Source organism: Patiria miniata, unplaced genomic scaffold (genome assembly GCF_015706575.1).
Source record: "Patiria miniata isolate m_02_andy unplaced genomic scaffold, ASM1570657v1 HiC_scaffold_5, whole genome shotgun sequence".
Classification (NCBI taxonomy): Eukaryota; Metazoa; Echinodermata; class Asteroidea; order Valvatida; family Asterinidae; genus Patiria; species Patiria miniata.
In genome coordinates this window covers 20,706,672-20,718,989 of record NW_024037072.1, presented here as the reverse complement: position 1 = coordinate 20,718,989, position 12,318 = coordinate 20,706,672, and the positions used below count along the sequence as shown (strand labels likewise).

General features: G+C 44.1%; 1 protein-coding gene across 1 annotated transcript; it reads left to right on the top strand.

Annotated features, from left to right (window-relative positions):
* Positions 1-22: 22 nt before the first annotated feature.
* Positions 23-10,864, top strand: LOC119741044 (ergosterol biosynthetic protein 28 homolog). Its single transcript, XM_038216650.1, has 4 exons — positions 23-329; positions 1,494-1,584; positions 2,319-2,437; positions 10,167-10,864. Exons 1-4 carry the CDS (start codon positions 203-205, stop codon positions 10,262-10,264), a joined length of 435 nt encoding a protein of 144 aa, XP_038072578.1. The 5' UTR covers positions 23-202; the 3' UTR covers positions 10,265-10,864.
* Positions 10,865-12,318: the final 1,454 nt, after the last annotated feature.

The following is a 12,318-nucleotide window of genomic DNA, read 5'->3' as shown; positions in this document are numbered from 1 at the left end:
ACATATTCGAAACATTGTATTATTTTCAGCTTCGGATAGAGTCCAAAGACCAAACCATGGGGGCGCTACCTACTTGGTACAGTGGCACGTGTCTTGGGCTTGTCGATCTAGTCGAGTCGTGTCGATCTAGTGTACATGTACATGTAAGTTCAAGCAAGTAATTTACAATCTACATTTCTAAACTTCAGGTCCTAACTCAGTCATGTTAGAAACAGTAGTCCGCGTTTGGGTTGGCATTGTAGGTCTGACGGCTTTAGTCACTTCGCTGCAATGTTTCGTGGACAGCTCCTTCCTAGCAGAAAGGATTTACACACTGGAAAAGGATGCAGGTAGGTAGTGCATGTATTGTAGGCAAAACTCCATGGTGTTGCAGGCGAGTACATGTAGTAATGTTGGCCTACATACAGTACATTTTATTACGTGAACATTTAAGAGTTGAAGGAAGTATAGGATTTACAATGTACATTGCTGTACCTGCATGCATTAAGTGCAATCACATTAGATCCTGTGCAGTGTAGTTGTAGTGTAGCTCAGAAAAAATAATAAATACAAGGATTGAAACAGGCAAAAACTCAAGGGTTGGATGGGCATCTTTCCAAAAAATACTAAGGAAAAATAAAACAGTTTCAGTTTGTTTGTTTTTTTTTACCTTGAAAGGGTCAGAAGCCGACAAAACAGAAGAAAAAGTCAGTCCGACACTATTAATAATATTGCAGAACATCCCACCACATATTTTTTCAATTGGTACTATAGTTATAGCCAGCTCTGAGCTTCGCGGTCATGCTCTTGTTGCATGAAATTATTATGCATTTCCCACTTCGACCACAGATCTGTTGAACCCCTCTGGTTTTACATCCAGTTACAGGAATGCGACTTAGACTTTTTACGCAGACCCAAAATGAGTTCACGTCACGGTAGCTTTGGAGGAGTTTCTTCTCCAAGGGAAAGTGAAGTCTGAATTAGGTCCAACTTTATTAAACCACTACGTACAGAGCCTGAGCCCAAGGGTAGTCAGGCTAAAGACGTTTTGGAAAGGGCCCCAAGATCAAACAGCTGACAATGATGAAGATACAGCTGACAAGTTCCCACGTACAGTATGCATCATTGTACAAATGCCAATAGATCCCCTCACAGCATGTATGGGCTCTGTGCACTGACGAAAGAGGGCGCCCTTTTACCTATCAACGACGTCCTGTGGGCGGGACACATACATTTTGCTGGTTGACGCGCGTGCACCGTTCCTTGTGTGTGATGCATGTACACCAGGGGATTTGTACTATGCACACGCAGTGGCCACGCTTCGCGGCAAAATATTGCAGTCAGGCAAGATACGATGGCGTCGTTCGGTCACCCTCAACTGTACTTTCTTTGCCGGTGAGGGGGTACTTGTGTACAGAGCGGATAGTCTCAAAATTGGTAATCATTTCTTAAGAAATTCATGACCACAATGTCAAGCAAAGCACGTTTAATAACCTCCTCAATTATTTTGGCAGTCACCCCAGCCTTAGGCAGACTGTTTGGCACCTGGACTTGTCTTGCTGGTGTTGTCCGAGCGATGTGCGCCCTGAACATCAATAGCAAACCGTAAGTACTCTAGCAGTTTTCCTCCATGCTTATTGCAACATTGCAATAAGGAGAGATGAAAGAGAAGTAGTACATGTAAATGTAGGAGAAACATATTGTAAGTCTCTTTTCTAGTTCTTACAGATTTGATACTGAGCACAGTAAAACACAGTTCTCAGTTAAAACAAAAAATTAGCTAATACAGCATTACTTGAAAATCCACATTAAAAAAATGCTTGAATTGCCGCACCTCAAATCCATAAGCAGTATCGCAAATAGCAAAATCCGAGAGCATCACGGGAAGACTCAGGGACATTGACCAGGTACGTACGCTGTCAACGCATATGCCGCATGGCTTAACAAGGCGTGCGCGTTCGAACACAGCTTTGGTGCGTGGTTCTTTGCCCCCTTATCCTGCCCATAATGCTTTGCGCAGTAGTTTAATTTGCTATTTGTGATCAGGCTTATAGCAACACGTGGCATTTGGAGAAAATCTTTCAAAAGTTTCTCTCGCCATTGCTCCCAATGTTCCTGGGCAGACACTGTGTATTATTAATAGGAGTGTTCTCGTGACCTTTCACCCCTGACCACAGTTCAAGGGTCAGCCTAACAAACACCATCATTTGACATAGGCTCTGCAATCTGTGCCTGATTCTTCAGCATTGTGGTATACAGTACTTTAATCAAATGAACATAGCTAGACTGCGTGGCAACTTATTTTGTGGCAACTAATTTTTGTTCCTCTTCACCAACAGGTTATACATAGCTACATTGTTTTCCTTTGTGCTAGCCCTTGCCTATTTTGCTGCCGAGTTCCTCATATTCAAGACGGCTGCCCTTACAGTTGGAGTAATATCACCTCTCATCGTGGCAGGTTTGTTGTACTGCAAAAAAATGCCCAAAATAAAGTCACGAATTACAGTAGGCTTGAGCAAAATTTTCAGTTATTATGTGAAAGAGTGAACATTTAGCCACAGTATTGAAATTGTTACAACATTTGCAAACATCAAAAAACAAAACTACTGAATTATTATGAAGTACATTACCGGACTGTTGAATGAGTGAATGACAGTCTTAATCATCCTGTAAAATCATGGCACCTGGTGTGCTGACATTTTCAAGAAAAGCGTTATTTTTGTATCAATTTCCAATGCTCATGAACTGTACATGTAGTGCGTGCCTGACTGGGCGTGGCTTAGCCCTCACAGTGACTGAATGCACGTACATTATTGGTCCCCATAGGTTAAGTACATGTACATTATGTTTGTACAGCATTTGCATGTTTACGTGAGGGATACTCACGTGATTGCCTGGGTGAGTTGAGTCATGGACAGCGGACATTAATGTAGTGTTTTGCTCCCGCTCTGTTTTCTGTGTATGCTGACGCGCAGCCGTACAAGTGAATGTACTGTACGATGCCGACGCTAGCTTGCATGGGTAAACGTAATCAGTTGAGGCTGAACGGCGTGTATTGTTAACATTGGCGTACCGTACTTACATTGGCGTGTATTGTTTACATCGGCGTACGTTACTTACATTGGCGTGTATTGTTTACATTGGCGTACATTACTTACATTGGCGTGTATTGTTTACGTTGATGTGTATTGTTTACTTTGGTGTTTGTTTCTTACATTGGTGTGTATTACTTACATTGTTGCCTTAACAGTGTATTGTTTACATTGGGCACATTGTTCAGGCTGTGCGCCTATCGTTCGCTGCCTTTGTGAGCTGTTAGTTGTCTCCAAGTGTAAATAAATGAACCTGATAATTAGCAACCTCATGAAGACTCAATCACTACTGTATATTTCTTGATTATTGTATAATAAATTACAAAAAATTACGATCACATTGGTTGTGCCGAAAATCCTGATTATCAAGGTGTATTTCTTGCTGATTTATTGTGCAATTAACAGAGAGTAATGACAATCATCATAATCAGTGGTATATTTCCTCCAAAACTGACCTGCTCCCTAAGCCTTGAGGTCGCTCATCTTGGGAAAGATTGGTGCTCGCTGCCATGCAGTTGCAGTTGGGTGGTTCCCCAAAGAGAGGGAACCCCAGCACGCCAGGTGGGAGCCAGAGTATCTTCCATCAGGTAGATACCGATGTTGAGCTAAGGTTGCCTGAAGAGACTACTTTGTATGTCTCTAGAGCAACGGGGAGACGAGAGTCAGGCACAAAGGTGGTGCCTGAATGGGTCCCAAAATTTGGGATGTAAGTGAGCTTTAAGAGAGTACACCTCTGAAGGACTCAGACTAAAGGAAAAACCCCTAGCAGGGTTGGCGCCAATCACCTTGGAACGTGTGAGTCTAGACGACCTGATGCTGTTCCTGTCCGGGAAAGGTGGTGTGGAACAGGGTAGGCCAAGTACTAACCCGTTCGTTCAGGAAAAAGGTGACCCCTACACAGGAGCACAGTGAACTGCAAAGTTTTGCAACTCAACCAGTCGAGGCGAAAGACGGCAGTTCAGCTGAAAGATTGGACACCTCATCAGTAGGTCCTTGGCCACTGAAATGAGAGGCACATGTCCATGTGGTGACTTAGGTCCAAAGGGAAGTTTGGAGCCACCAAATTAAATCTTAGGCCAAACTTAACCCCTGACGGTATAGTGGGAAAGTGCTCTGGAAGGAGTACTTCTGCCATTTTGAGTCATGGCGTGAGCTAAACCAGTGGAGCAAAGAGCAAGCTGTGAAGTGGTTATCAGCAAGCTTGCAAGGGAATGCTCTACGGTTGGTGGATGACTTGGGTCAAAAGCACACGTACAGTGCGCTGTTCAAGTTGCTTGAGCGTAGGCTTGGGTCAGCTTGACAGAGTGAGAGGTATCTCGTTGAGCTCAGACACCGGCGCAAAAAGCCGAAAGAGGGATTGCTAGAGTTACGGCAGGCAATCCATGAGTTAATGTTGCGAGCGAACCCTGAAATACCAGAAGATGCTCGAGAGAAGTTGGCAAAGAACCACTTCATAGATGCCATTGACAGACACTCAATTAGAGAGGGCATCAATAGAGCCCGTCCAAAAACTTTGGACAAAGCAGTCCAGGCTGCCCTGGAAACTGATAATTTTGAGGTCGAACAGCACAGATTGCTGGACCGAAAGCCCGCCAAATTGGCGACGGCTATAGACTCGGTAACACAGCAGAGGTTAGGAACCCTAGAAGAAAGTCTCAACGAGCAGGCCAAGACATTGAAATATGTGGCCGAGGTGGTCAAGTCATTGTTCGACCAGAGCAAAGGCCAGGGACATGCAAGGGAGTGCTGTCTCCCAAGACAAACAAGCCCGGGAAAGCTGAACCTGGAACCCTTTTAGTGTTTCAAGTGCGGTGAGAAAGGACAATTTGTCCAGGATCAGTGTAAAGGGAAATGACAGTCAGCCCCCCCCCCCCCCTCCCCCGAGGACCCGCGGGAAGGCTGAGTGGTCGAGAGGGTTCAAAAGTAGACTCGGTACAACCAAAAATGGAAATGTGAGGTCCAAATGTGAGGATGGGCAACGAGTAATAACTGTGCCTGATCCAAGCCATGGTCCTCGGTATGGGTTGCTTGTGGATGGGTTGGTAAGAGCAACCAAGTGTCGATTCTTGATTGACACGGGGTCCACCGACACTTTAATAAGTAGTGGGGTGTTTTACCAAATCCCAAAAGAGAAAAGACCCATCTTGGAGATGGTAGACGTCCAGGTATAACAGGTGGACGGAAGCCAGTAAGCTGTGCTAGGCATAGCTTTGGTTGAGGTGCAAGTTGGTAGGACCACGCACCAAGTGATGGCAGTATTTGCTGAAATCAAAAATAGTGGTATCCTGGGCATGGATTTTCTCATGCCACCAGGTGGAAACATAGACTTCCAATTAAAGGAGTGGAGGCTCAATGATGAGCAAATTTAGTGCACAAATGGTGCAGGCCAGCCCTTTGTGGGATGCGTTGTAGTTTCTAGAACTACGGTAATCCCGCCAGGTCATGAAGCTGTGGTCCCCGGCAAAATTGCTTGGAAGGGTCCTGACTTGCTTGGGCCAGCCATGGTCCAAGTGGAAGGTGGCGGTGACCTTGCCAAGAAAGGCTTGGTGTTGGCCAGATCTCTGGTTGAGACTGAAGCCGATGTTCCGCTGCTGGTCTTTAATCCCGGAAGGGAGAAAAGAGTTGCCCGTAAGGGAACGACAGCGGAAGTGAACTCCCAGGTTGAGGTTAGTTCAATTCATGATGAGTTGGATGTGATGGCATACACAGGGAAGGGGTTGCCCCTGTATTTACAAGAGAAGGGTTGCACCCTTACAGCAGTACCGAGTCGGAGTGCCAATGAAGCGAGTATCAATAGGCTTGTGAGGGCTATTGGGCGTTTCGTTGAAATTCCCAGCAAAGTTTTGTAAATAATGCCGTGAATCTCTTTTAAAAGAAAACCCAAATACATTGGCCCTATAAGTCGGTTTTTTCATCGAGACTGTACCAGGCTTTCTTATCTCTCTTTTATCTCAAGATTTATTTTCCTTAAGGCAGTTCAGCACCAGTTGAATGCCTACTACCAGCAGGGAACAATTAGTATAGCTTGAGTTAACGACTTGTTTGACATGCCTGAGTCATTCTTCGCACCTAGATCTTTCATAAATTTAATATGAAGCCTAATATTTGTTTTTGATGGGTAATGAAACCATGTTTTCTTTCTTTGATGCAAAAATAACAAAAATGCCTTTTCATGTATTTAAACATGTACATGTACATGTTTTCAAAAAGGTAGATCCAACAGGAACTAAACAGTACCATTTGGACTGGCCTCCAGATGGCAAGGGAGTCACCATCAAGGAGCACAAGGGGTTTACTTCAGGCTGGTCAAGTCTAGGCAGACGAAGAGAGCGCGATGGGAAACCAGCGCAATGGGAAACCAGCTTTGAACAATCTAACTGTTTAAAATGTTGAGTTGGTTTTCACTAAAATTAAATGTTTATTGTCATTAGGAAAAATCACTTAATCAAAATCCCCCCATTTTCATAATTTTCAAAATCTTGTTGATTTGTAACTGGCCTAAATTGAACAGGTAAAGTATGTGTACAAATCACTTCAAATTATCCAACCATTCTTCCTCTAAATTGTATAAAATCATGGTGTATTCTGTAAACATTCTTGTGAATATTTAATCAACAAAATTTGATTCAATTTCTGTATATTAAAACGTCAGTGCCAGGCTGCCGGCAGAGGGTGCCAGCACGGACTCATGGTGCAACCGTAGTGTCCAGACCCCTGCGCTTGGCCAGGGGAACCCGTTGCAGGACTACTCCGACTCAGAAGTGTGACATTTTGTATAACGTGAGCCCCGTGTAAGAAAGTGGCAAAAATAAATGGCCTACAGCCCCGAAACCCTGAAAATAATGCCTGTGGTTTCCTTTGTCTAGCATGTGAAAACCCAGGATCCTGTCGATGTTACATTGGTGCAGCCGTGGCATATGTCTGACGGAGGAAAAAAAGGTAGAATTTGGAGTGTTTTTCGCCATGAATACACCAAGTTAGTCTGGCGTCTGACTCGTCACACGGCGGGTACGCATGCTGGATCAGGGCCTCACAGAGCGTAGACCAATTAGAGATGGCCAGCAAAGCGTTCGTCACATTGGATGACTCTGAGGTTGTCAGGCTGTGCCTGTCGATGCAGCAGGGGCGGGGCTTCATTTTGGGAGGCTACAGGATGGTTGTGCCAGTAAGCCTAGTGCCAAGTCCCAAGGGGGTATCGCCCCACGCTGTGTAAGTGGCGCAACAGACGCTCTGTTCCATTCAGAACACTGCCGAGTTGTGCCTGTTGATGCAGCAGGGGTGGCCGGGCTTGGTCATCCAGAGATGCCCCTTCTGCATCAACACAAGTGCCAGGGCCCACGATGGAAACAGCCCCGTAACACACACATTCATACAATGGATGCATGTTTCCCTCCGGAACAGCCTGTAACACACACATTCATAAGACAGACGCACGTTTCCTTTCGGAAACGGCTCCGTTCCGTGCATCTCCATGCGTCGGATGCGTGTTCCCCTGTGGGTCGGCTCCACACAGGAGGCAATGGAGCGGAGCGGGCGCAGTTGCTCCGCGCGGGAGTCAATGGAGTGGAGCTTTTGGAGTTGCTCAGCACGGGAGTCAATTGGAGCGGAGCCCGTGCAGTTGCTCTGCACAGGAGTCAATGGAGCAGAGCCGATGGAGTTGCTCAGCACGGGAGTCAATGGAGTGGAGCCGGTGCAGTTGCTCCGCAAGGAAGTCTATGGAGCAGAGTTGGTGGAGCTGACAGAGCTGCTCAAGACCGGAAGTTATGAGCAGGCTCAGTTGCTCCGCACAGGAGTCAATAAAGGAGAACCCAGAGGAGACCCCAAAGGAGACCCCGGAGGAGACCCCAGAGGAGACCCCAGAGGAGACCCCAGAGGAGACCCCTGAGGAGACCCCGGAGGAGACCCCAGAGGAGACCCCAGAGGAGAACCCAGAGGAGACCCCTGAGGAGACCCCGGAGGAGAATCCAGAGGAGACCCCAGCGGAAACCCCAGAGGAGAACCCAGAGGAGAACCCAAAGGAGAATCCAGAGGAGACCCCAGAGGAGAACCCAGAGGAGAACCCAGAGGAGACCCCAGAGGTGACCACAGCAGAGACCAGGAGACCCCAGTGGAGGTGCCGCCTTGTTCGGGGACAAACAAGGGTCCTTGGAGGGGGTAGAGGGGGCAGAGGGGCCAGCACGGACTCACGGTGCAACCGTAGCGTCGGGACCCCTGCGCTTGGCCAGGGAGACCCGTTGCCAGACCGCGTCGACTCAGTTGTGTGACATTTTTGTATAATGTGTCTTCGTGGTGAGTTCTATGAAAAGAGAGCCTCGTGTAAGAAAGTGGCAAAAATAAATGGCCAAGAGCCCGGAAACCCTGAAGAATAGTTTCTGTGGTTTCCTTCGTCTGGTGAGTGAAAACCCAGGATCCGGTCGACATCAATGGAGCAGAGCCAGCGCAGTTGCTCCCCACATTACAGTATTCTTTCCCTGTGAAATTTTGTGAATATTTAATTAGGTAAAATTTGGTGTTCTTGTGCCCCTATACCGTGTACAATATATTGTGATCATTTAATGAGCTTCGAAATCAGCGATTCCCTTATGTTTTATATTGAAATATAAAGGGAAAGTTAAGCTTTTGGTACACTTTCCTTTTATTTTGTATTAGGTTATGGAGTATGAGATCATACCCCACCATGCTCGGTTGCTATTGGAACGTGATCGTATTCTAATGTCATGAACTATAAATGTAGTGCGTGCGTGACTGGGCGTGGCGTAGTGCTCACAGTGACTGAATGCACGTTCGCAGAGGCCCATAGGTTAAGTACATGCAAATATGCTTGTACAGCATTTGCGTGTTTACGTGAGGGGTAGTCTCACGTGATCGCGCGGGTGAGTTGAGTCGTGGACATTAAGGTAGTGTATTGCTCGCGCTCTGTGTTTTGTGTATGCTGACTTGCACTGTGTACATGCCCAGATTGCTCAAGTTTTGCTGTGTGATGCTGACGCGCAATGTACGATGCTGACGCTAGCTTGCATGGTAAAGCGTAATCAGGTTCAGGCTGAACAGCAAGTATTGTTTACATTGGCGTACATTACTTACAGTGGCATGCGTTGTTAACATTGGTGTTCATTACTTATATTGGCGTGCATTGTTTACATTGGTGTACTACTTACATTGGTGTACATGTACATTGCGCACATTGTTCGGGCTGTGCGCGTAAAGTTTGCTGCATATGTGAGCTGTTAGTTGTCTCACAAGAGTAATTAATTAACAACCTCATAAAGACTCAATCACTGCTGTGTATTTCTTGATTATTGTATAATAAATTACGATCACATTGGTTGTGCCGACAATCCTGTTATCAAGGTGTATTTCTTGCTGGTTTATTGTGCAATTAACAGAGAGTAATAACAATCTTTATAATCAGCGGTACATTTCCTTCAACACTGACCTGCTCCCCAATAAGCCTTGAGGTCGCTCTGAGTGGTCTCTCGTCTTGGGAAAGCTTGGGTTCAGGAAGATCAGCTACACCCTAATAGGTGTCAGACTTGGTCCCAACGAACTTATAGGTTTGGCCCGGGGAGTTTCGCCCCCCCTCCCCCCCCCCCCCAACAGTACTTTGGGAATAGTACCCGGACTGTGCAATATATTATTTATTATTACATAGACATAGTTTTTTTCTTGTATCTCTCTCAAAGCTGTCCAATATATTATTATTTGCATGCAAGAATATGGTACTTCAGCCAGCTATCGGTTTTGGGGACAAGGAGAATAATACAGTGGAGTCTCGTTAATACAAACTCGTTCGGATCTAGCCAAATTGTTTGTTATATCAAAAGTTTGTATTAAGAGGAACATCAGTCCCATTCATTGTGCATATAAAAGCAAAGTCAGGACCAAGGCTTTATGTTTGTTATAACCAGAATTTGTATTAATAGAGTTTGTACTAACAAGAGTCAACTGTATGTCAAACCAGGAAGGGGAAACATAAATACAGCAAACCTAAGATAATTTGGGCAGGAAATCTTAGAAATTATTCATGTTTGATTGATTTATTGAATCTCTGGATAATTTCTTTTTCATTTTGTTTTTAATTTAAACTGTATATAGGTGGTTCAACAGTCCTGATGCTAATCGCCTACCCAGGAATATTCAACAAGCAGGACATGTCAGCAGAATCGACCAAACCTCAATCAAAGAAACATTGATTTCACATTTATTTTCGATCAAATTTGAAACTTTGATTAAAAACCAGATTTAAAAGGTGCTTTCGATTTTAGAAATGTGTTTATCTCCAAAAGCACACTTTTTGAAAGTACTTTAAGCCACAGTACAAAATTGTTCCTTAGGCCGTAGACAGAGCTCGGATTTGCAATATTGAATGACCTTTTTTTTTTTTTTAAAGGGGAGATTTTAAGGGTATTTTGTATGTGATAAATTATTGAGATGAAACTTAATAAGGAGACGGGGTAGGTTAACCTCTTTGAATTTTGGACAGTCGTAGTTGTGCAATATAATTATATTCACTGAAAATAATTCTTAACTTGGGAATTTTTGAGTAACTTCAACTTGGCCACGAGCAGTGTTGTATTCGAGTCCCTGTTTGGACATTTCTCCGTGAACAAAATAAAAAATCCGAAATACATGTATACGTTTTGTCATGGAAACTTTCCAGTTCAATGTGATACCTGTACTTGGGAACGCTGTGTAAGAAATAACGAGAGCATTAGCGCTGAAGCTCCTTAAAGAGGTTGTGGAATGCTCGAAGACATTTCCGTCATTTTTCGGGTATATGTAGCCTAAGGTGTGATGAAATAAAAACGACTATTGTTTCTGTCATGAAATGAATACAAAAGGTACTTTTGAGAGCTGTTTTTCAGGTCCTGTTTCGACCCGAACGTGCAATTTGTGTAAAAGTCGTCGTTGGGGGCAGCAAACAAAACATAGTAAATCGTGACGTAATAAACAGGACTCCCTATGCAGCGTAGTATAAACGAGTCCTGTTTATTACGTCACGATTTTTCTGATTTTACGAAGAACCCGACGACTGTTGATTTCAATTATGCGCTCGCCGACCAACAAATTACTCGATGAATTTCAGTTTTATAAACATATAAACGCACATTACAAAAGAATGGGAGTTTGTCATTATGATATATATGGGTCTACTCTACAATAAAAAAATATATAAAAAACAAAACGACTTTCAGCATTCCACAACCTCTTAAAACCCCAAAACTAAAAGTTGCACTTTTAGTGAGATTTTCAATGGGCATTGCAACACACAATTGCGGGCCTGCATCATTGCATTCAATTGTGTGTTGCAATTCCCATTGAAAATCGCAACCGCAAAGTTTCCGTCACAGAACATATATTTGTTATGTTTTGTTCACCAATTAATGTCCAAACAAGGACGATTATAAAAACTGCTTAGTTTCTTTCTGTGCCAGTTGTATACCAAGACAAAGTGTATCAAAAAAAGTTAATAAATATAAATTAAAAATGAGTTTGTATGCACTACGTTAACATGAATTAAAAAAAAACTTTCCGGGGGTTGCCTATTCCAAAGCACTTCATGAGCTCTGTATTTGTAATCCCTGTGGTCATTTGGATGACCGAGCACATGCACCTACCTCAGATTTAACAATGTAGGCCTACAACTAAAAAAAACCCAGAAAGTTTGGTTGATTCAGAGATGAGATGATGAGTGGTCCTAACAATGGGGCATCCATGGGCTGTACTGAGAGGAGCCAGGTTTTAAAAGGTATGCATTTAAAACAAAATCCATTGGTGTATGTTCTTCGAGATTGTGGTATTGTGAATAAACATATCAAGCGTTAGCAATTATTTGAAATTGTCGGCATAATTTCATTTTCTGTACCAGGCATTGATAAGCAACCTAAAATTCACAAAACGGGACATTCTGGGCAGAGGTAGCCATCGAGATATTGGCAACTAAATTGATGCAAAGTCCTTTTTTCCATCCTCGCCTGTATGCCATAGTAGGCCATCAGCCTGGAAGTTTGGTCGGTATCAAATGAGGGGAATAATGCTCATTATGATTTGTGGCACTGGTATGCGCCCCTCAGTAGTTTGATTCTGGAAAATATGTGATAGCATAGGGCAAGTTCGCGCAAGAACTATTAGTGATCAATGGTTAACCGTAGTTAGACTAAAGTTATAGCCCGAACTCTGTCTAGTCGACGATGGTAGACTACGCTAGTCGACTACATTTCGTATTTGGAACCAGCCTACTGCGGCT

Excerpts from the sequence above, each read along its gene's own strand:
- LOC119741044 (XM_038216650.1), top strand. The coding sequence starts at position 203 with ATGTTAGAAACAGTAGTCCGCGTTTGGGTTGGCATTGTAGGTCTGACG. Across the intron at positions 330-1,493 it reads CACACTGGAAAAGGATGCAG|TCACCCCAGCCTTAGGCAGA; the intron begins GTAGGTAGTGCA and ends TTATTTTGGCAG. Across the intron at positions 2,438-10,166 it reads ATCACCTCTCATCGTGGCAG|GTGGTTCAACAGTCCTGATG; the intron begins GTTTGTTGTACT and ends AACTGTATATAG.